Source organism: Vombatus ursinus, unplaced genomic scaffold, assembly GCF_900497805.2.
Source record: "Vombatus ursinus unplaced genomic scaffold, bare-nosed wombat genome assembly UNPS02015152.1, whole genome shotgun sequence".
In the NCBI taxonomy this organism is placed as follows: domain Eukaryota; kingdom Metazoa; phylum Chordata; class Mammalia; order Diprotodontia; family Vombatidae; genus Vombatus; species Vombatus ursinus.
This window is the reverse complement of record NW_020954930.1, coordinates 1,792,643-1,817,627: the sequence shown is the minus strand read 5'-3', so window position 1 is coordinate 1,817,627 and position 24,985 is coordinate 1,792,643. Positions and strand designations below refer to the sequence as shown.

The window sequence follows — 24,985 nt, the reverse complement described above, 5'->3', positions numbered from 1 at the left end:
CCGACTTTGTATACCAGGGTACCAGCTAAGTACAGTACTGAATGGTAAAAGCTTGCTTACTTGTTTATTGAATGAATGTATGACTGCTTCTCCAAGACGTTTGCATCTGTGTGTCTGTGCAAGCCCTGAGATAGCTTTGAGGGGGGTGGTTTTGTCAGGCCTAGAACACAAGAAATTGAGCTGGACATTCAGATGGCAAAACTCAACTTCAATGCATTCAACTTCCCCAGTGTGCTCCCTTTGCCTCCTCTGTGATGTTAGGTTCTGCCTCCCTTCCCTCCCCTCTCCCCCTCCCATCCTGACCCTGGCCTAGCTCCCTTGAGATCTCTGGTCTTTCTCCCACAGATAGGAACTGAGATGAAGACTCTTGAAAATATAACCTCTGATGTGTGAGCCAACCTAGGCTTCTGCTTTTTCTCTCAGGAATTAGAGAATTAAAGGGCATGAACCTCAGAGTTTTAGGCAGCGGGTGAGGGAGACCTTAGGAAGTCAGGAAGGCTTTTCTTTTGCCAGCTGAGCCAGAATAAAGCCATTTTTCACCTAAAGCATCACAAATCACAAGAAGAGAGGCCTCAGCTGAGGAGGTGGGGCACTGGGACACTGCCCCATAGAAGGAGACCGCTGGTGAGGAGTGGGCCTCATCCCAGGATGCCATTGGCTAGGTTCCTATTTGAACTTTTTCTTATTAAGCTGTTATTTCTCTATGGCTAAAAGACTGTAAGCTCTGCAATTGGCCTTTAAATTAAGCACCCTGGAGCAAAAACTCAGTCACCCTGCCACAGTTATAGTGTCGCTGGCCACAAATCCTATGCCTGCCCAAAGCTGGCCCTTGCAGCTAAGTCTGCTTTAGTCGGGATGGCGCAGTTGCTCTTCTCCTACTTCTCCCCTGTCCAAGATCATCCCTGCTCCCTTCATTCCTCGGGGGGGGGGGGGAAGGCCCAGTTGAACCTGAGTACATCCTACTTCCTTCTTAGCAGATGGATGTCAAGGAATATACTTACTGACCAATCCTCTCCTCATCCTAATCCTTAATTCTAATGTCACCCCATTCCATTTCCTCTCCTTTGCCCTAAGACTCTCAGACGCTGAGAATTCAGAGTTCATTCTCCCTATGTACCACCCCCGCTTCCCACCTCAGCTTGGTCCAGAGCTCCTGCTGCCTAAAGCCTTCTGGCATTCAGGACACATGGTCTGGAGAACAGAGAGTAGTTGGTCATGTTACCCAGGTTTCCTAAAGTGGTGATGAGAAAAAGGAAGGATGGGATTGGAATATGTGAGGAGCGCCAGCATGAGGGTGACAGCAGGGCTAAGTGCACTCCAACTATCAGGGTGTGGGTTCAGGATATTGGTGTGGGATCACAAGGATTCATGTGTACAGGGTTTCTGGGAATTATTCACACTTGGTCCCAGGATCAATGATTTGGAGAATTTGGAAGGAACCTTAGAGACCACAGGGTCCAATGCCTTCATTTTATGGAGGGGGAAAAACTGAGGCCCATGAAAGCGAAGCTACTTTCCATGAGTTACATAGCTAAGTAGTGTTGGAAGCAGAATTTGAACTCAGGATCTCCTTACTCTAAGTCCAGCATTCTACCCATGGCACCACTTGGCCACCACTTGGCCACCACTTCCATAGGAAAGCCAATGATATAGAGGTACATGCTGAAGAACAGGGAAAAGAAGGCAAGGAACACGACTTGGTAACAGAGGGTGTCTGAATATTGAAAACAGCAAGAAATCAGGACTGGGAAAACACTTTATTCATTGGCTTCAGTTACTAAAGATAAACTTTCTGAATTGAGGTAATATAGTGGGAGGGGAAAGAGCTCAGTAAGAAACCCACAGACCCCTCCATTGTGGGATGAAAGCCAGGCTCTGTTCCTCTTCTTTTTAATTGTTCTTATGTATATTCCTACATAATGATTTACTGGACAAAGAAATCTGTGCTTCTAGGCAAGATTTATTTAGGCCAGGGGAGGAAAAGAAACCTTGTTAAACCCAAGAGGAGGGATTAAGATCTTAACCTGGCCCAGGCTAATAAGTCAAACTGGGAATGCTCATGTGCTTATAGCCACTTCTCTTATGCTTGATGTCCAATGTAGGGAGTATCATACATTGGATTTATAAAGAGATATACATATATTGCAATAGATTCTGAGCACAGAGATGATACAACAATCCAAGCATCTGGACCAGAAATTCCAGGCACTGTATGGTCTCTCAGAGGCCCAACTGCAATGAAATAGGCTGGTGTTTGGTTAGAAAGACAAAGTCATTTACCCCTGTCAGAGGGGTTGGGCTCAAATTTGGGCTCTGCGACTTGTTGCTCATGTGGCCTTGTCTAAGTCCCAGTCTCAGTTCTCTCCTATGAGAGATGGTGGTGTGGTGTGTGTGTTGGGGGGGTGGGTTTGGAGAAGTGCCCCGGCTGCCTAGCACAGTGGGGTATTGTGAGGCTTGATACACTAAGGAGGGAAGATTTCTATCCAAGCATCTTACACATGGAGGGGATGGTGAGTATCTATTTGCCAAGTACCCTTTCCCGTTATGGACTGCTGACTGAAGGCTCTAGCCCTCTTTCAATGTGACTCCAAGGGGGAGGGGCTGTTCCTCCCTGCCCAAAGAAGAGATGCTCAAACATGAGATGTACTGAGGAATGTTCCCAAGGCTCAGGAAATCTGGCCTTTGGTGAGGTTGAGGGGGTAGCCCAGTGCCTGGAAGGAAAGGTGCATGGCACAGTGGTAGTAAGTAGAAGAAGCCAATAACCCATTGAGGTAATTAAGTGTCTGGTTTGCACACAGGGCTCTATGCCAGGCCTTTCTGCTAAGCAGGAGATGTGGGACTAAATGAAGAGGGCTTTGCAAATGTACTGGTACTTTATTAATCATGCTAAGAAAGAGAAAAGTTCCCTAAAGTCTGCTAAAGCAGGCTGGGGCTGTGTGTCTGTGTGTGTGTGTGTGTGTGTGTGTGTGTGTGTGTGTGTGTATTTGCAGCATTGACTCAGTCACACAACAAATGCCTTTGAATGAATGCTTTATTCAGGCTGTTGTTACTCACTGTGCAACATGGACAGTTAGAAAGTCATACACTCAGAGCCAACAGGCCAGGCCATTAACCAACAACAGTTGAGCTTTTTACTAGCCTGGATGCATTTTTTTCTTACTATATTTGATAACATTACAGAATTGAAAACAAGTTCTTACAAGAGTACACACAACTATTTACATTACCAAATAGACATGGCATGGGCACATGCAGTCGCCCTTTTCCAATACCGGGCACCTCAGAGTACAGGATTATCATAAAAAGAAGGGCATTTTCACAGGTCAGGGAGCTCTTTCATCTACTTGACCAACCAAGGCTCTCTTTGGGCTGGTCCTCTGGACAAACATTTGGCGGCATTCCCAAAGATCTTGAGCATCCCCTGAGCCCTGGGAGGGGTGGGGGGAAGGATGGGATTTTGTGAGTGTGGAGGATCTGTCTATTTCAGCTAGGGTGCAAGAGGAGAAATCAGATTGGAATTTGGTGAATTGGTTTTGATGCCAGAGATTGAAAATCGGGTCCAGGTTGTATGTTGTTGAGAACCTTACTGCACCATGACAGAACACAGGTGTTACAAACATCCTCAAAACACACTCAAGAGAGAAGTCAGAATAATCCATAACAATATAATGTACTCTTCTGGATGCTTTATTAGAATATAGGAGACAAGAAAAATCAAGAACATTAAGCATTCCTTTGAAGTCAGCATAAGGGCTGATTCATTTTGTCCTAAAGAAACCAACACCATATAGTAAGACATACATTTATCAGGTTATCATTTCCACATTATTTTTACAGATTTGAACAAAGTTCTACAAAGCAATAACACATTAGGGAAAAAGACCAGTTAGGATAGATAAGGAAATATTTAACACCAAAACACTACTTCAGCAGGGTTGGGATTCTCTTCATCAATGCCAAGGGGCAGTCAACAATTAGAAACATCTCTTATTAATACAGAATGGGCTAGAGAGCTCCCAGCATAACTCGAAGGGAGTTATACTGGGTGGGGGCACACTGTGGGCTTTGGACAAGAGTCAGTATGGCAGCCAGATGTTTCTTCCTAGGAGAGTGAAGCTGGGCAAGACAGACCATGAGACCTTGCTCTTTGTGGATGGAATTATGGTCACTAACGCACAAAACTGTGGATTGTAAAAATGTCTATGTATTTTGGCTGCAAATGTCCAGGAATCTCCTCAGTAAGCCACTTGTTTCTGTAAATGAAATTTACAATTACAGAAGCAAAATGGTAGGGATGTGGGAAAAATTTTCTGTTGACCAAACTATAGCACAATGGATCTCTGAAGGCAAGAAGGCCTGGAATTTATTCATTTAAAATGGGAACCGAAATGCTTTTTGACCACTTGTTTCTTCATGCCCTTCCCCCAGGTCTTCTTGTTCTCTAAGATTATCCAACCAGACTGATCTAGTCAGATCCCATGAACTCAATAACTTGTCCACACACCCTTCTATACCATCCCCCTTCTCCTAACCATTAACAACTAGTACAAATGGTTAGAGACTCTAATTAAATTCCACATTGGAATATTTGAAGAATGGATGCTTGGAAAGGTTTGGAAACTTTGGGTTAAGGTTGCTTGAATTTGGAACACCCTTTCTTAGAAAAATCACCAGAGCAAATAGTGGGACTATGGTCCTGGGCTGAGGGGGTGTGGGTGTGGGTGTGGCTGGTGGCCACAAAACTCTTCTGGACTGAGTAAGTAGTTATGAAAAAAACACTTGTCCTTCCCAGATGTTCCCTCCTCCTCCTCCCTTCTGATCCTGCGGCATCCTTCTAGGTCTCACTGGTGATGAGGTGTGCATTCTCACGTGGCGTAAACACAACTAGGGAACCACAGGAGTGAATGAAAAAGAGCCCGAATTCTGGACATTTGTGTTGTCTTCACAGATGTGGAAGCTGCTTGAGGAAAGCAATGGTTTTTTTGTTGTTTGTTTGATTTTTTTGGTTTTTTTTTTGTTTTTAATATTTTGTACAGTGCTTAAGACAGTACCATGCACATGAAGAGGTTCACTATGTAGGGATGGTGATGACGAAAGCAGATGAAGAGTATGCTGTTGTAGACTATTGTGTGAGAGAGAGCGTGTGTGCCCACAGTGTGTTGGTCAGAGTTTTGGAAACCTTGGTAATAAAGACAGCATTCAAGCTTCAGCACTGACACCTTTGGAAGGGTCTTCCAGAGGAAGCATTCTTTTTGAAGCACTGGGCCTGGCCTGGGGATTCTGTATTACAAGACTTGCACTGAACCACAACGTCTGCCTTACTCAAACCTTTACACTCAAGCTACCCTCAGAACTAGCACTCGCTGACCTAGGGGCAGCAACAGCTCAGCAAAGACCAGGTAGCTTTGGCCTTCAAATCCCTGTTTTGTGGGGAGAGGAAGTAGGCTACTTCCCTCAACCCATCTAAACCCAGGCAGAAACAAAGGTTTTCAGGTTGTGCATGCACTGGTTAGTTTAAAAACCAGCTCAAACTTCCTTTAAGCTCCAGGGTGACTGAGCAGGTCAGCTGTCTAAGCTTGTCAGGCTTCCCCAAAGAGCCAAGCTCAAGGAGACCAAGAGCTCCAGGGTGATGATTGAGCAGGTTAGCCAGCCGGCAAACCTGCAAAGTGAGCTAAGTGGATAGGGAGGGCAACCACAGGCCAGAAAGCGCTGGGATTGGGCCCCCTCCCAAATGTGCCTGCATGGGTACACTTCTTGGGCCATGTGGAGCCCTGAAAAGCTTGCCTATATCTCCATTCTACCTCTCTAGTTATTCACCATCTTCCCTTCTTACAGCAGAAGCTGTTTCCTGTAAGGAGTGCCCTTACATCCACTCAAAAAAGAGAGGGGGGATGGTCTCTTTCCTCTTTGCCTTACATGACTAAAACTCCAATTGTGGTTACAGACTAGTTTCCAACCTAGAATCCAAATAGAGCATTTGCTCAATTAACTAGCTGTTTAGAAAAGGACATCTTAATAGAAACAGTTTATTCAGAGCATGTGTATACATATACATATATATTTATAAGGGATAACACATGCCTCTTTTGTACAAGACAGACAGCTGACTGTCTAGAGATGCTCCGCCCACTTTGGGAGCACAAGATTCAACAAAGAGTAATACACATAAATCAGACATATCATGCAACTCGATGCCAAGACACCCACTTTCTCTCATGCAACAGATAGGGCGAGCTAAATGGACATCTAGCTAAATGGCAACACTTTTCCAGTAGCAGTATAAGTATATTCATGTTAGAGCTAACCTGTCCTAACACTGCCATAGACACGATATTCATAGGTCCAATACACTGACAGGAGGACTTCTACAAGTAAGACAGTTCTCATCAAAAGAAAAAAACAACAACAACACAACACAATAAACGACATCACTTCATTCCACAGTTTCTGTCTTTAGAATAGAAGCCACGATAATTGTTTTGCACATGTTTACATATGTCTACACTGGCGGATTGCTGTTAACCTTAATGTTATCTTCCACTGACCAGGGGGTGACAAGATTTCTAAACATGAGGGTCAACACAAAAACTTGACCAGGGGGCTAAACAAACCTATAAAAATGTATTGATCATCATGTGTCAAAATCACCACGGAAAACTTAAGCCTGAGATGCCGACTCAGTTCCAACCCTGAAGTAGAGTTTGATTTGAAAGACGCAGAGCGAGAGAACCATTTGAATTTGGAAATAAAAAAAAAGGTTGCACTATTCTAAATTAAAGAAAGAGTTGTATCAAGCTTAGATATAAAACAGTAAGCAAAGAAAAAAGACACAATAACTGATTAATGATTGGATTGATTGGTTTGACCCAATAAAAGTGGAAAGTTTTGAGATTCCCCTTGAAGAATAAAAATGGTCTTGGTATTCCCCCTTGGTTACAAAGCAAATTCGTATCAGCAGTGTGTGCTGTTAAGTGTAGTGTGGTTTGGTTTGGTTTGGTTTGGTTTTCCACCAAGCATAGGTAACCCCGGGGGGGGGGTGGAGGAGAGGGAATGGGACGAGAGGCTGTGGGGAAAGGGGATTTGGAAGTCGACTGTCCAATTTTTTTCCCCAAAGATTGGGTTTTGTTGGCTAACCTGGGCCTTGTGATATGCATGAGCACATCATATACACTACTGAGCTATATCCACTGCTAGCCAGTAAATATAGGGGCTGATAAAAGGGAAGGGGAAGGGGGAAACCTATGCGTATCTGGTGGTTTTTATCTAAAGTTGGCCATTTGGATGAAAGACCGCCATTAAGAATTCAACTGCATCCGGAGGTAAGGTTCCAGTATAGAGCACTTGGACTTGCCTTAACCTGGCTACGTTGATTCATTAGGACTCATGGACTTGCCACCTCCATTTAACACTCCGGAGACACTGCGGCTTTTAGTGGGCGTGCCACTTCCAGATCTGGAGAATTCTGTGAGATCGTGAAGGGATGGTTCTTTGTACATAGCCACTGAAAAAGCACAAAGAGACAGTAGGTGAGGTCTGAGCATAGGAAGGGCAGGCCTCAGATCCCTCCCTCCCCTCTTTGGCAGCTGCCTCCTGGGCTTAAATGCAATTCCCACAAGGGCTTCAAGCCAGGTACTTTGGTGCAAGCAATGATGGCTCATGCTGGGTAAAATCAAACTCAGTAGAAGACACAGAAGATTTGGAGGGAAGCTCCCTAGACTTGATTTTCCCAGTTACCATTATTTTTTTGCTAAGGAATTTGAGCTAATCTCCTGACCTTCTTCTACATCTTTCTTTTGGTGTACAAAAGATAAATGGCAATACTTCTATGCCAAAATATTAATCAAAAGGCTCCTCGGGTAAAGGGCTTCGTGGGTGAGGCTTGGCATACTACAATTTTGAAAAACATTGAATCACAAATTCATATTAATACTTAGAACCACATATTTAGGGTTAGGATGGACCTTAAAGGTCATTTAATCCAACAGTGTCATTTCACGGTGGCAGACAGTGCAGCAAGAGAGATTTGAGAGACTTGCCAAGGCCACACAAGTTGTAAATGATAGAGGCACACTTGGAACCCAGATCCTCAGAGGCCAAAGTCAGTGTTTTTCCCCAAATGCACCAAAATTCCTTAGGGAGTTAATACAAGTCTCTGAAATCTCAAAAGCACACTTTTTGTGTCTGTAGGTTACTAATAGCTCCTTTAAATAAAACAAAAAATTAACCCAAAACAGACAAACATGCTGCTTCTGATGACTGACATGAACTCAAAACTGATCTTAAAAATCAATCAACCTAACACTGCACAGAGTCAAAGCCATCCCAGATGCCATTTGTGTGAATCTCTTGGTGAATATTTTTTTGATATAACAACTAATGCAAAAGATAGACTGACAATAAATGTCACAGAATCAACAATTACAACAACTGGACCCCTATTTATACAACTTCATTAAGGAATGAGAGGTTCTGTATGAGTAACACTTCAGGATAGCAAGCAGTCGTCTGTGTTGCCTTACAGCGAAAATAATGGAAATTTAGAAAACAAAACAAAACAAAACAAAACACTGTAGTCTCCCTTTCTCTGCCTTCTTAAGTAAAGGATATGAAGCATCGGTTAAGCAAAGAGCGTGGAATTAGTGCCATTTGTTCCAGCTGCTTTGAGGCCTTGTTTTGGTCCATGTTGCCTAAGTGACTCCTGGAAAGTGATGTATGGCCATGGCTGGAAGCATGAAGTGTGCTAAGAGTAGGTGTGCAGATGTGCCCACGATTACTTTCATGGTTTCAAGTGTTACATAATGACACTAACCTTTTCAAGAAATGGCCTGGCATGGGAACACTATGTTTTACTTTCAAAAAATGAGATTTACTATTAATGAAAGTACTGTAGGTTTTGCAAATATGATGTAAATCCTTAGATTCTAGAAGACAAAATTTACCTTTCAATGGTTTGGGAAGGAAGTGTGCTGCCGGCTTATTTTTCTTCACATGGTTTCCTTTCATTATTTCTCCTTCTTTGTTAAGCCCCAAATACCATCCTCTGCCTGACTGCTGCTGTCTATATATCATTGATGAATACGTCACATAATAATTTTCAAACACCGATTCTTTGAACTTGCATTCAGGGGTGAAATGTTCCTGTGAAAACATAAATGACATGTATGTGGTTAGACACTCATATAAAATCATTTAGTATTCATTGTCCTGTGTTGTCTTGTACCTTTAGAAATGAAGCACTGGTGATATAAACATTAACCAAACAGGAAGCTGGAAAAGCAAAAGAAGACAAACAACTTTGTGGTACCGATAAAATTTCCAGAGAGGCATCACTGACCATCAGCCAGCTGTCTCCTGCTTGATAATGGGAACTTTTCACAACAGATAGCAATACTATTCCATACAAATAGAGAAGTATCCACATTCTCTAGAAGCATATGTAGGAAAAATGTCAAAGCTGAGACAGAACATGCAATTCAATGCTCAGGGATTGAGCCTGAGAAAGGGAATATACACTCGGTTGCTTCATGAATTCCAGTCAAGTAAAAGTACCTCTTTTTAGAGATTCTTAAAGTCTTTTTCCCTAATGGCCCCAATGTACATTTGATGAGGAAGGCTGCAGCCCAATCGATGGGAAGGGGGGCAAGATTTAGAGGCCGAGGACCCAACTTCAATCTCGGTTCCGCTACTTTTTGCCTTTTGAGCTCATTGCATGTCAGGGCTGTCTTTGTATGTCCCGCTCTTAGCAAAGTAACTGGTACACATAAGGAGCTCAATAAATGCTAGTTGACTCATTGACTTTGGACTAATCCCTTATTCTTCCTGAGCCTCAGTTTCCTCATCTGTAAAATGCAAGGGTTGGACAAGAGTGCCTCTGATATTCCTTTGAGCTCTAGACCTAGGACGGTATGACTACTGCTAGGATACAAACTAACCTGATGACATTGATGATTGAGTTTTTGATTACTCAGGCTGACGTGTGAGTTCTGTATGAAGAGTGACCTTGGAGCCCAAGTACATATTCAGAAACATTCAGTGACTGTATCATTCTATGATTCAGTAATAATAACAACAACACTATTAGGGCTCCATATTTTGAGCTTTTTAAAAAAGAGAGCTTTTCAACATAGTTATCTCTTTGGAGCAAAATGATTTATTAAGATGGAAGACCATTTGGCCTAAAATAGGGGTGGGGGACCTGTGACCTCGAGGCCACATGTGGCCTTCTATGTCCTTGGATGCAGTCTTTTGACTGAGTCTAAGTTTTACAGAACAAATCCTTTTAGTAAGGGGATTTTTTCTGTGAAATTTGGCTTTAGTCAAAGGGCTGCACTTGAGGACTTAGAGGGCCACATGTGGCCTCAAGGCTGCAGGTTCCCCACCCCTGAACTAGACATTCAATTAAAGGTCATTTTCTACTTAATATTCCTCTTCACAGTTTAATTTTGCCTTCTTACCAACCCCAAACAAATTACAAACAGTTCTGCCTCTTTAACTCTTTAGAGAAAATAATTAGATGCTTTATAATCCCAGAAGAGAGAAGTGGATCGTATCAGACACTGGTAGCTTGCTAGTGGCAACAGAACAGATACCATTTAGATTCATGATGATGCTATATATTTAATGGGTTCAGAGATATTCTGAGGAGAAAGCCACCTATAAATAACTAAGAACCAAAAGCAAGATATTGGTCAGGTCCATTTCTCAGACTTTAATTTTTAGAAGTTAAGATCAAAATTTAGGGGGAAAAGGTAGCCCTGTAAATAATCTAAGAGAGAAAACATGAGTACAAAAGGATTTGTACTACCTAGGATAATGGAAATTCTGAAAATCACTTTGACATTTATATGGGAAATGGTTGGAATTGGGAAGAGAAGAGGCAAGGAAGCCAATTAGGAGGCTGGTGCAATAGTTCAGGCAAGAGGTGATGAAGGCATGAAGTAAGGTGGCAGCTGCAGAAGTAGGGAGACGGAGACACATTTGAGATGTTGTAGAGGAAGAAATGGCAAGGCTGGGCAGGTGATTAGATAAATACAGTGAGAGAGAGAGGATTTTAGGAAGACACTAAAGTAGTAATAATGAAGTTTAGAAGAGGAAAGAGCTTGGTAGGGAAAGGTATACTTCTTGTATGTATTCATTATGTATATGTTGTTTCACCTATTAGAATATCAGCACCTTGAGGCAGGTACAGTTTTTACCTTTCTTTGTATTTCCCAGTGCTAGGAATGGCACCTGGCACATAAATGTTTCCTATACATTTGTTCAATGACGGGCAGAGCAAGGGATAGATTTTTTAATCTTCTGGCTCTTTTCCATCACTGTTGCTCTAAATAAGTGGTTTCCCATGGACAGACGCTCACACTATATGAGAAAACAATATTATTTTTCTTTCTTTTCCCAACTAAGAATGTGTTAAGTCTAATGGCTTGATCTGCAGATTAGCCAAGGAGTAGGATAGGCAAAGTGAAGAGCTGAAGAGCATCCTGGTCACAAAGTGATGCCAGGCAATTGGAAGGACCCTGAAGATGCTCCCCACACTGAGGCATTCTGGCAAGTGTGAGAATGCCATCTCCCTGCTCCCAGTGTGATGCTTGTTCTGGAACATTCTACCTACAGTTCTCCCTGGTGCTGGTGCTCATCAACTGAGCAGGGAAGGCCAAATCCTTGGCCAGACACGGCCACTTGGCTCTCATAGGCAGAGAGGACCTCGTGGGACTGTGTACAGTGCCCTGCTCCCCACTGCATCTGCTGGAGAGTTAAGTGATGGTCTTAAAGAGTGAGTGAGAGAAAGAGAGAGAGAGAGAGAGTGTGAGTGTGTGTGTGTGTGTGTGTGTGTGTGTAAGGTATACAAAAAGCACATAAACAGTCTGGGGTACAGCTTGACATGGTGGGATGGAGTCCAAAAGGGCCAGGAGTCTGGTGAGGACCACTTGATGAACACCTAACACTACACTCTATACTTAGTAGGCTCTCACTAAATACTTGATTCAAGTAACGAATAAATGCACTACTGAGCCTCTAACATTTCCTAATTCAGCCCACAGTGCAGCCACACAGAAAGAACTTGGCAGGACTTAAGAAAACAAAAAAAGAAAGTTGTTTATGATTTGGTGACCGGGGACATACATTTCTCTTCTGCATTTCTTTCAGAGGAAAAAAAGTCTAATTTCTCAAGTGCTGAATCTTTCTTCAAAATCTTTATCTCTTGTCCTCAAGTCTATTGCTCTTTAAACTTTCATTGTTTCTTTCTGAGATATAGTGACTATTTCATCCAAGGAATTTAAGTTATAATGATCATATTTTAGATAGGAAAATGGAAGGCCTGACATGCTGGTTAATCTAAGAACAAAATCTAACACACTCCCCCTTCCTTGTTTATTTCTTGAATTACGGGATAACAGTCATTTTGAGATTAGAATCCTGTGATCTGAGAGAAAAAAATGTGGAAGCTCCTTAAGGGGGAAGCTCAGGCTTTGAAATGAGTGCATACAGTACAGGACTTAAGCTTCTCCCACCTGGAGATGTCCTTGATTAAGTCAGTCCACTTTCATCCATCACCAATCATTTGCCTATTTAGAAGATTACCATATGGAAAAAGATGGCAATATAAACGGCAGTTAGCATTACTGGGCAGAGATAAAGATCTTTTTGACTACTAGTCCAGGATTCTAGACTGACTAGAGATACTATATTACGATGGCTCTGTCACACAGGCTTCAGGGTAGAAAAAAGAAAGCTCCAAATGCTGTAGCATCCACATATAAGCAATGATTATGATAAATCATGGTCTTGTCAAATGCATAGTTAAATGCCTACATGGCTTGGGTGAAAAGGGGGCAGACTGTGACAGCCCTGGCTCAGTGTGGCTCTTATCTATTAGTCACTCCTCCTTGTCCTCTAAGGTCACCATATGATATTCTACTTCAAGAAGTCATTTCATAACAACGTATTTCTTGCCTATTTTCCAAAGACCATAATGCACAAAGCTATCCAGGGGAGACTGTCTGGGCACCCCACTGGTAGAAGCAACAAAGAAGGATTAAAACAAATGGCAAAACCAGCTTTCTGAAGTGCTCCTTTTTCTTAAGCCTTAGCTGCTGGTAGCAGAAGTCACAGATATGAGCAAAGAAGAGTAATGAAGTATTTCCATCTGGTGTATTTTGAGGTGAACATGGAAATGGAAAGGAAAAGGATAAGTTTTAGGAACCTTGGCAACATTATTAGTACATGTTTTCCAAACTGTGGAATGATTTTGGCCCTCTTCTGTGACGTGACCTCAAAAACCTAATCGAAGCTGACACAGAATGTTCTATTTTCTCAGAACTCATACAAAAGCGCTAAGTTAATACAACAAATTAGAAAAAAAGGTAACTACAGCAGAATGAGGACAATTGCCAGTAGCTGTATGGTCTCATAGATTTGGAGAGTTGAGATAAGAAACAAAGAACAAAATCAGGATTTTCAGTTATTATTCAATTTAAGTCAACAAATGTTTATTCATTGCCTTATAAATGGTTTCCTTTAAGTCTCAACTAAAATCCTACCTTCTATAGGTAGCCTTTACCAGCCTCTCTTAATTCCAGTGCCTTCCGTGTGTGTGTGTGTGTGTAGACTCCTCCATTAGATTGTAAGCTCCTTCTGGGCAGGGACTGTCTTTGGCCTCTTTTTGTATTCCTATTCCTAGCACTTAGCACAGTGCCTGCCACGTAGCAGTGCTTAATAAATATTTATAATAAAATAATATTTATAATAAAAACTTAATAAATGTTTACAGATTGATTTAGACTAAATGCAAGTTCCTATGCCAGATGCTAGAGACAGAACAATGAAAAATACAGTCCCCCTTGAGGAGGTTACAATCTAGTAGGAAGACTATGGTATGTTCAGAAATGAATGTTCTGTGTATATACTATCTCTAAAGAATATAAGAAGCACAAAAGACACATTCAAAATTCTCTAGGAAAATTTCTGAGTTCATGAGGGAGGAGGATCAGCAAGGTTTTTATGGAACAAGATCAATGTGCCTAGAAAATAATGGTGCTTCAAATAACCCTGGTTAGTCTACTTTTGAATTTTCCTTTAAGGGAGGATGCTGGGATTTCAATTACATGTGACTACTGGGAAAACAAAACAAGCCAAAAGCAGAGAATTTAGGGATCTGAGCTGAAGAAGGACGTATGAAGGTGATTTGGACAATTCAGGAAATATGAAGAAAAGCCACATGTTAGATGGGAGGATATGAACAGTAAGCCAATTGGAGTAACAGATAAAGAAGCTTCAAAGCTGAAGAAGGAAGTTGGGAAGACAAAGGAAAGGCAGCAGAATGTAACTGTCAAGGTGCTGAGAGGTAGAAAAGGTGCTGAGATGAGAAGTCTGAGGAATGCCAAAGTTTAAGATCCCCACAAAAGCTACTAACAACAACAAGGGGCTGAGGAAACTACAATAGCATCAAAGAAGGGACTCATAAGACTGCCCTGTACGGGTCCACCCTCTCCAAATAAAAATACAGAGTTGTGAATGGACCAAAAGACAAGTACAGAACTTAGTACTTTTCCTAAGGTGGCTAAAAAAACTGCCTATGGAGGAAGACAATTTAAGGATATCATGGGAGCACAGATCCTTGGTGGGAAGCACCCTGAGAGCATATTATTTACAATCCCCTCATTTCACCAAGGTAGAAACTGAGGTCCAGAAAGGGGAAATGACTTAAGATCATAGATACAGAGCTGGAAGGAACTAGAGAGGGCACCAATTTGAATCTCAATATTTTACAGTCAAGTAAACTGAAAATGCAAGAGAAAAAGTCACTCAGGAGCAGAGGGTTATATTAAGAATGAGAATTGCCATCTAGTCCAATCCCTCATTTTACATGTAGCAGGATTTGGAAAGTGCATGGAAATGGCCCTTTTGATGCCACTCTAGCAATCATGCACAAATACTCTCGTGAAAACTTCTGGGAACTCTAAGAACACAGCTGAGTCAATGCTGAAGAGCCATGTGACTAGAGATGATGAAGCAAGCCCTTTATTGGCCACTGAGTAAGAAGAGCTAATCACTCAGCAGATGAATAAAAGGGACTTCTTCACTATCTGGTGCCGTCTTCTTTTCTCATCTTATGAGTGTAGTAAGAATCTTCCCTCTTCTCCTTGGAGGAAGAGAGGTCTCATTACTCTTTCCCCAAACTGGCCAAATGATGAACTGCATGGAAATGTGCAGAGGAACTGTATCCCTTGGTCACAGATGACTGGTTAAAGGAGTAGTTATATATTTTATAATACATAAAGTGTTATGGATGACTTTTTATATCAGTTATATTTCTAACTAGATCCTTCCTACAATCCTTCCCAGAGAAACTTCCCTTATAATAAAGAATACAAAAATGTAAGAAAGAGAGGAAAAGTTCCATAAAGCTAACCAATATCTCATAAAATCTAATGTTCCATACAGTATTCACCACCTGCAAAAGAAAATGGCAGGAAGGAGGGGTACTTTTACATCTTTTTTCAAGCTAAGTAAGTTCATTACAATTTTGAAGCATCCATTTTTGATGGTTTTGATGTTGTTGTTACATATTTATGTCATAGTGTTAAATGTTTTACTGGTTCTGCATACTTTATTTGGCACCAGTTCATATCGTATACATCTTGTCATGTTTCTCTGTATTCATCATGTTTGTTGATTCTAACAACACACTAATATTCCGTTAGTTACAAGTACTACAATTTGTTTAGCCATTTCCCAAATGATAGGCATCCGCATTATTTCTAGTCCTTTAATGTCACAAAAAGATGTTGCAATAAATATTCCAGTAAGAATGAGACATTTTTTTTGTAAGTGACTTTCTTGGAGTAAAAACCTGACAATGGAATCTCTGGTTCAAAGCATATTTTAGTCACTTTCTTTTAAATATCCACTTTCCATAATCCTAATAATAGTTACGTTATAGTTATTCAGTTTCACGTCTTATCAAGGTGTATACCTGATCTATATTGTACTTAGTACCTTTCTACTTACTAAAGGGAGAACCACAACTTAAGAAAAATCCAAGTTTAAATATTTTGCCCCAAATCTCCTGGTTGGAAACGTAAACAACCAAAGGGAAGGAGAAAAAGAGCTTGGCCACTTTCATGACAGGCCAACCTCCTGCAAGACTAACCTCAATCACAGCTTGCATCAATCCAGGGCACAGAAGATCCTCTTGGAAGAAACAGAAGTCATAGTGACTGAGTCTGCTGGGCCCAGCAACCTTTCTAATTGTTATGAAGAAACCGAAATTCTGAGAGGCCAAGTGACACAGGATTAAAGGATCATACATTATTAGCTAGAAGGGACTTGAAAGCTGATTGACTCCAACAATGACATTTTATAGATTAGGAAATTTAAGTCCTGAGAGGAGAAATGACTTAGGACCATGGAGTCAAAGGCTGGATGGGAACTAAGTCCATCTAGTCCAGCCTCATTTTACACACAGAGATGGTTGGGACAAAACTAGGAATGTCCTTCTGGGGCAAGTCCCTTCTGTATATGACAGACCTCTACTAGGAACTTCCAAAGACATAAAGCACACAAAGAACCCAGTGCTGATGAAGAAGCAAGTCCTTCATTGGTTTTGTACCAAGACCACTGTATTTCAAAATAGAAAGGCTTGACCATCTATTTCCTAGCATATTCTTTTTCCATCAGCTGAGCAGAGCAGGAAGCAATGAGTTTTTCGCTGGGATGGTGGAGGAAGACCTGGTGTCCTGAACTGACTCAGGCAGGAAAAGGTAACTTGGCATAACTGAAATCTAAAACATTTCTGTGGGCCTTGGCTAGCCTAAAGAAACTTCAGAGGAGGCTGGAGACAAAGGCATCCAGAAGGATGAAGGGTCTTGTGCTTTTAAATAAAGAAATAAGACCTTCATTAGTATCAGAGGAGTAATACTCAGATATTAAGAAAAGGACTTGACCTATCTTTCAGTGAATTCTTTCTCCATCAACTAAGCATAGCAAGAAACTAAGAGCTTCATTCTATGGCAATCAGGCACTGGAGATCCCTTTGAAGTCTCGGGTAGAAAAATGGGGTTTGTGAATTCTTGGTATATGTGCCTTGATGACTCTGAAGAAGCTTCTGGGGACACCAGAGACAAGATGGTGACGATGCTGAAGGGCTTTGGGCTTTGAGATGAAGAAGCAAGCCTTTAATTAGCAGCAGTTGTGTAACATCACTCAACTACCAGAAAAAGGGCTTGACCCGCCATCTCTCCATGTGTTCTTCTCCCATGAGCTGAGCAAGTCAATGAGTATCTCTCTAGAATAGCTGAGGAAGGCGTAGCATCTTTTGCTGTCTCAGGCAGAAACAGAGAATTGCATAGATATAGAACGTAGTCCAGATGAGGCACTCAATGATCTTGAGGAAACATCTGGGTACATCAAGGACAAGATAGCTGACAGGGACCTTGTGCTTTGAGATGAAGAAGCAAGCCTTTAATTAGCAGCAGTTGTGCAAAATCACTCAACTACCAGAAAAAGGGCTTGACCCGCCATCTCTCCATGTGTCCTTTTCCAAAAGCTGAGCAGAACAGGAATCAATGAGTATCTCTTTAGAATGGCAGAAGAGGGCGTAGAATCCATCAATTTCTCAGGTAGAAATAGGGAACTTCATCTATAAGAAATATATTTTGGGCCATATTGAGCTGGAGGAAACCACTGAAAAAATCAGGGACATGATGGCTATAACACTGAAAGGCCCTGCGTGCTAAGAAGCAGCAGCAAGCCCTTCATTAGTATCTGAGTAACATCACTGAGATATGAAAAAAAGGTTTGATCCACCACCATCTTCCGGACTCTTCTTTTCCCATCAAGTGAGTATAGGAGGAATCTAAAAGCCTCTTTTGTAGGCTGGGGTCCTTCCTTAGTCGGGGTTTAAAAAGGGAAATACACTTACACAGTTTCTAACACATAGGTGGGATTTTGGTGACCACAGGGTAAATTCCATGGGCGTCTGGGATAAGATGGCCCCAATCACGAAGAGCATTATGTCTGAAGATGAAGAAGCAAGCCCTTCATTTGTAGCTGAGTAAGGTAACTCACTGCTAAAAAAAAAAAAAAAGGGCTTGCCCCACCATTTCCCACAGTCTTCTTTTGCCATCAGTTGAGCAGGGCAGAATCTAAGAGCCTCCTTTCTGGTGACATCAAGAAGAGGCTAGTGCCTTTCCCTGTCCCATATGAAAATAAAGAACTACACATATATCGTAGGGCCCTTGTGAGTCCGAGGAAACTTTGGAGGACCCTGGGGAAATGATGACCCATGTATGGAAGGACCTTGTGCCTAAAGATGAAGTAAACCCTTGAATGGCACTAAGATAACTCATCTATTTAGGGAAAGGCTTGACCTACCATCTCCCAGTGTTTTCTTTTCCAAAGAAATGCACATAGCATGAATCTAAGAGCCTTTCCTTGAAATGGAATAAGGATTGGTACCTTTTTCCCTATGATAAGCTGAAATAAGCAATGACACATACATGGCATCAAAAATATTTGGGGGCCCAGGTAAACCTAAAGAATGCTAGGGGATGTCAGGGAGAAGATGGCTCCAATGCTGAACACCCTTACATATGGAAGTCAAGAAGGAAGCCCTTTATTCGTGACTGAGTAAAATAGTAAGGAAAGACGCTGCCCCTCCATATCCCAGTGTCTTTGTTTCCCATCAGCTGAGTACAGGTTGAACTTCAGAGCCATATTGCAGCAGAGGCAGGAGCCTTTCTCTATTCAAGAGGGAAAATAGGGAACTGCACAAACAAGGCACATTAAGGAGTCTCTGAGAAATTAAGGAAATATTCAGGGATGCCAAAGTGAAGATGCCTCCAGAGCTGAAGGGTGCTGTGCTGTGAGATGAAGAAGCAATCCCTTCCTTCATGCCTGAGTAATATCTCTAAGTAAGAATAGCAGGGGCTTGGCTTGCCTCACCTTCCCCATGTGTCTTCATTTCCCAATCAGTTGAGCAGAGCTTGACTATGAAAGCTCATTTTGGAGGAGTTGGGGAGGGGGAGTTACCCTACCCTGATCAAAGGAGAAAGAGGAAACTGTACATGTAAGTTATCTAACACATATTAGGTGACGGTGAGCCTAAGGACAATTTGCGGATGACAGGGTCAAGATGCCTCCAAAGCTGAAGGGTGCTGTGCTGTGAAATGATGGAGCAAACCCTTACTTTCTGTCTTAGTAACATCTCTAAGGCAGAAGGGCAAGGGCTAGCCCCACCATCTCAGTGGGTCTTCTTTTCCCATCAGCCACGCAAAATTTGCAACTCAGATCTTCATTCTAGAGGAATTGGGCAGAGGCAAATGTTTTTTACTCTTCCAGAGAAAAATAAGGAATAACATCTATTAGACACCTAATACAGGTTTAAGGGATCGGCGAACATAAGGACTATCTGGGGATGACAGGGTAAAGATACCTCCAAAGTTGAAGGATGTTGTGCTATGAGATGAAGAGCAATCCCTTCCTTTCTGCTTGAATAACACCTATCGGATTGATGAAAGGGCAGCTATGTGGCACAGTGCATAGAGTACCTGGCCTGGAATCAGGAAGATCTGAGTTAAAATCTGGTCTCAGACACTTACTACCTGTGTGACCCTGGGCAAGATGCTTAACCCCTATTTGCCTCAGTTTCTCCTTTACAAAAATGAGGACAATACTGGAGAAGGAAATGGCAAACTACTCTAGTACCTTTGCCTAAAAAACACCCATGGACAAGTCCATAGGATTACATAGAGCTGGACGTGACTGAAGAACAACAACAAAATCAGACAGATGGGTAAGGGCTTTTGTCATCAAATGGATATAGTTTCAATCTCGGAACCTCATTCTGGAGGTTTTGGGCAGGGGAGGATGCTCTTCCACAGGCAGAACTGCATAAAGATGGCACATAACACATATTTTAGGTTCTTGGTGCACCTAAGGAAGCTTTCAGTGATGGTAGGGAAAGGATAAGTCCTGAGCTGAAGGGTGTTGGGCTTCCAGATGAAGGGACAAACTCTCTCTTTTGGTCTCGGTAACATTTCTCAGTTGGAAAGGAAAGACCATGCCCCATCAAGTGAGTAGATCCTCTTATAAGCAGAGCAAACCTTGAAAATGAGAGGATCATTTTGTAGGGGCTGGGCAAGGGCCTCTTCTCTTTCTGGAGTGAAATGGGGAACTGCACATGCAAAGCACCTAATATAGATTGCGGACCTCACCAATCCTAAGGAAACATTTGGGAATGAGAGGGTCAATATGTATCTAAAGTAGATGGCTGTTGTGCAATGAAATGAAAGAATAATCCCTACCTTTCTATCTGAGTAATACTGATCAGCTAGATTGGTTATAAGAGCATTGCTGGCCATGTCAGTGGGTCTTCCTTTCCCATCAACTGAGCAGACTCTGCATCTGAAAGCCACAGTCTACAGGTTTAGGGTGGGGCATGTGCCCTTCAGAGTTCCAGGGAGAAATGCATACAGAAACTGCATACAGAAGACATATAAAACATATTTCAAGAATTCGGCGACTTGGTAACCTTATGATGATGAAAGGGGACAGATGACTCCAGCGCAGAAGATTGTGGGGTTGTGAGATGAAGGAGCAACCGCTTCCTTTATATTAGATTTAGATTTATCTAATATATTGGCAAGGGCTTGCCCCGCCATCTCAGTGGGTCTTCCATTTCAATCAGCTGAGCATATCTTCCAGTGGTGAAAGCCTTTCCCTGTATCAGAGGAGAATGTGAAACCACATACACAAGATACACAAGACATCCAATATATATTTAGGGCCCTTCAAGAGCCTAAGGAACTTTTCAGTGATGTCAAGGTAAGGAGACTCCAGAGCTGAAGGGTGTTGGGCTGTGAGATGAAGGAACAATCCCATTCCATTCTATTTGATTAATATCTATCAGATAGATGAGTAAGGGCTTGCCCCACCAACTCAGGAGGGGTCTTCCTTTCCCATCACCTGAGCATAAACTTCATCTCAGAGCCTCATTTGGAAGGATTTGGGGCAGGCACAAATGTCCTTAAAAAGGGCAACTGCACATACAAGGCATTTAATACAAATCTGAGGGTGACGGTAACCTGAACATATAACTGGGAATGAGAGAGTAAAGATGCCACCAAAGTTGAAGGGTGTTGTGCTGTCAGATGAAAGACCAAACCCTTCCTTCATATTAGACTGACATTTACCTAATATTTGGGTAAGGGCTTGCCCCACCATCTCAGTAGGTCTTCCTTTCCCATCAGCTGAGCATACCTCATACTGGACGTATCAAGCTGGGGCCAATAACCTTCATTTTCCTGGGGGCTAATGAATAAATTGCACATGCAAAACACGTAATGCAGGTCTAGGGACATTGGTGAGCCTAAGGACTCTTTGGAAATGACAGGGTCAAGAGGTTCCAAAGTTGAAGGGTGTTGTGCTGGGAGATGAAGTAGCAATTCCTTCCACTCCAACTAATAAACATATATTAGTTAGTTGGGTAAGGCCTTGCCCCATCATCTCAATGGGTCCTCCTTTCTCATCAGCTGAGCATACAAGAGCATCATTCTGGAGGTGCTGGAAGGAGCCAATAACTTTTCCTTGCCTGGGTGGAAATAATCAACTACACATGTAATGCCTAATATCAGTCTGAGAATGTCGGTGAGCCTAATGACTGTTTGGAGATAAGCTGATGGGTGTTGTACTGGAAGATGAAGGAGCAATTCCTCCCCCTCTAAGTAAGTAATATCTATTAGTTAGTTGGGTAAGGGCTTGCCCTGCCATCTCAGTGGGTCTTCCTTTCCCATCAGTGTAACAGAGCCTGCATCTCAGAACCTGATATTGGACTTCGGAGAGCCTAAGAACTATTTGGAGATGACAAGGGCAAAATGCCCCCAAAGTGGAAGGCTGTTGAATTATGAGATGAAGGAGTAATCTGTTTGCACTCTAACAGATAAATATCTATTCGTTAGTTGGGTAAAGGCTAGCCCCTCCACCTCAGGGGTCCTCCTTTCCCAGCAGCTGAGTATCCCAAAACAGCATTTTGGAGGTGTTGCAAGGGGGCTGATGTCCTCTCTTCTGGGAGGAAATAAGCAACTACACATGCAATGCATCTAATACTAGTTTGAGTATATAGATGAGCTAAGGGACTATGTAGGTATGGTAGGGACAAGATTTCTCCAAAGTTGAAGAGTGTTGTGCTGTGAGATGAAGGAGCTATTCCTTGCCCTCTAAAAGATTAAAATCTATTAATTAGGTGGGTAATGACTTGTCCCACCATCTCAGTGGGTCCTCCCTTCCCAGAACTGAGCAGATTTTGCATCTCAGAACCTCATTCTGGAGGTGTTGGGCAGGGGCTGATGACCTTCATTTTCCTGGGGGGAAATGAGTAACTGCACCTGCAAAGCATCTAATATAGGTTAGGGGAGATGAGAGAGACAAGATGCCTCCAAAGCTGAAGGGCATTGTGCTGTGAAATGAAGAACTAATCCTTTTGCACCATAACAGATAAATATTTATTAGTTAGTTGGGTAGGGACTTGTCCCTCCAACTCATGGGTTCCTTCTTTTCCATCAGCTGAGCATCAAAGGACATCATTTTGGAGGTATTGAATGAGGGCTGATGTCCTTCTCTTTTCTGAAAAGAAATCAGCAACTACACGTGCAATGAATCTAATACTAATTTGAGGATATTGACAAGTGTAAGAACTATTAGGGGATGAAAGGGGCAAGATGCCTCCAAAGCTGATGGGTGTTGTGCTGGAATATGAAGGAGCAATTCCTCCCCCTCTGAATAAGTTAAGAACCATTAGTTAGTTGGGTAAGGGCTTGCCCTGCCATCTCAGTGGGTCCTCCTTTCCCATCAGTGGGGTAGAGTTTACATTTCAGAACCTCAGTCTGGAGATATTGCACAGGGGCTGATGTCCTTCACTTTCTTAGATAGAAATGAGTAACTACACATGCAAAGCATCTAATGGAGGCTTGGGGATATCAGTAAGTCTAAGAACTATTGAGAGATTACAGGGCTTCCATCAGCAGAGTATACTTTGCATTTCAAAATTTCATTCTGGAGGTGTTAGGTATGGAGCCGATCCCCTTCATTTTTCAGGGAAGAAATAAACAACTATACATGCAACAAGTCTATATTAAGTTTGTAGATGGCAGTGAGCTTAAGAATTATTCATGACAAAGGGAGCAAGATGCCTCCAAAGCTAAAGGTTTCCATGCTGTGAGATGAAAGAGCTATTCCTTTTCCCACTCAATAGGTTAAAATCTATTAATTAGCGGGGTTAAGATATGCCTCTCCATCTCAGTGGGACCTCCTTTCCCATCAGCTGAACATCAGAGAACCTCATTCTGGAGGGTCAGTGGTCTTCTCTTTTCTGAGAGGAAATAAGCTATTTACATGCAATGCATCTAATAGTGGTTTGAACATATCAGCGAGCCTAAGAACTATTTGGGAAAGACGGGAGCAAGATGGCTCCAAAGCTGAAGGGTGTTGTGCTGTGAGATGAAAGAGCAATCCCTGCCTTTTGATGTGAGTGACATCTATCAAACCAAATGGTAAGGGCTGGCCCCTCCAACTCAGTGGGACCTTAATTCCCATCAGCTGAGAATCCAAGACCCTCCTTCTGGAGGGACTGGGCAGGGCAGGGCCTCCCCCCGCCATGTGTTTCTCTTCTCTGGGAGGAAAGAAGTTATTACATATACAATGTATCTAATAGTGGATGGAGCATATTGGCGAGCCTAAGAACTACTTGGAAATGACAGGCACAACATGCCTCCAAAGCTGAAGGGTGTTATTCTGTGAGATGAAGGAGTAGTATCTTCCCCCACTCAACAGATGAACATCTATTAGTCAGTGGGGTAAGGGCTTGCCCCTTCATCTCAGTGGGTCCTCCTTTCCCATTAGTTTAACATTCAAGAACTTCATTCTAGAGGTATTGGGCAGGAGATGTGTTTCCCTTTTCTGGGAGGAGACACGTTATTATACATGAAATTCATCTAATAGCAGTTTGAAGATGTTGGGACAAGCCTAAGGACTACTTGGGAATGACTAGAACACAATGCCCCCCAAAACTGAAGGGTGTTGTGTTGTGAGATGAAGGAGTTATTCCTTCCCTCTCTAACAGATTAAAATCCATTAGTTAGTTGGGTAAGGGCTTGCATTGCCATCTCAGTGGGTCCTCCCTTCCCATCAACTGAGCATCCCCAAAGCTCATTTTAGAGATGTTTGGCAGGGGATGACATCTTTCTCTTTTCTTCAGGGAAATAAACAACTACACATGCAATGCATCTGATTTTGGTTTGCAGATGTGGCAAGCCTAGAACTATTTGGGAATGATGGGGTGCAAGATCCCTCCAAAGCTGAATGATGTTGTGCTGTGAGATGAAGGAGTAGTACCTTCCCCTACCCTAACAGATTAGTACCTATTAATCAATGGGGTAAGGGCTGGCCCCTCCACCTCAGTGAGACTTCCTTTCCCATCAGCTGAGCATCCAAGGGCCTCATTCTGGAAGTGCTGGGCAAGGGCCACAGTCCTCTTTTCTGGGGGGAAATAAAAACTACATGTGCAATGTGTCTAACACTGATTTGATCATCTCGACAAACCTAAGGACTATTTGGGGAAGTGGGGGGCAAGATGCCTCCAAAGCTGAAAGGAGTTGTGATGTGAGATAAAGGAGCTATTCCTTGCCCCCTAACAGATTAACATCTATTAGTTAGGTGGGTAAGGGCTTGCCCCGCCATCTCAGTGAGTCTTCCTTCTCTTCAGCTAAGCATACTTTGCCTAATCAGAACCTCTTCTGAAGGCTTGATGACCTTTACTCTTCTGGGAGGAAACAAGCAACTACATATGCAAAGAAACTATAAGATTTGAGCATATTAGTCAACCTAAGAACAATTTGGGAATGATGGGTACAAGACGCCTCCAAGGCTCAAGGGTATTGTGCTATGAGATGAAGGAGTAGTACCTTCCCCCACCCTAACAGATTAACAC

At 42.4% G+C, this 24,985-nt stretch overlaps 1 protein-coding gene across 1 annotated transcript in view; it reads right to left on the bottom strand.

Moving 5' to 3' along the window:
* Positions 1-3,065: 3,065 nt before the first annotated feature.
* FGF13 (fibroblast growth factor 13) overlaps positions 3,066-24,985 on the bottom strand; it is a 110,472-nt gene continuing 88,552 nt past the window's right edge. Inside the window, exons 4-5 of the mRNA XM_027846404.1 lie at positions 8,940-9,138; positions 3,066-7,501 (exon numbers count right to left, since the gene is read on the bottom strand). Coding sequence (XP_027702205.1) covers positions 7,362-7,501; positions 8,940-9,138 — 339 coding nt within the window. The 3' untranslated portion in view covers positions 3,066-7,361. The remainder of the gene's footprint in view (positions 7,502-8,939; positions 9,139-24,985) is intronic.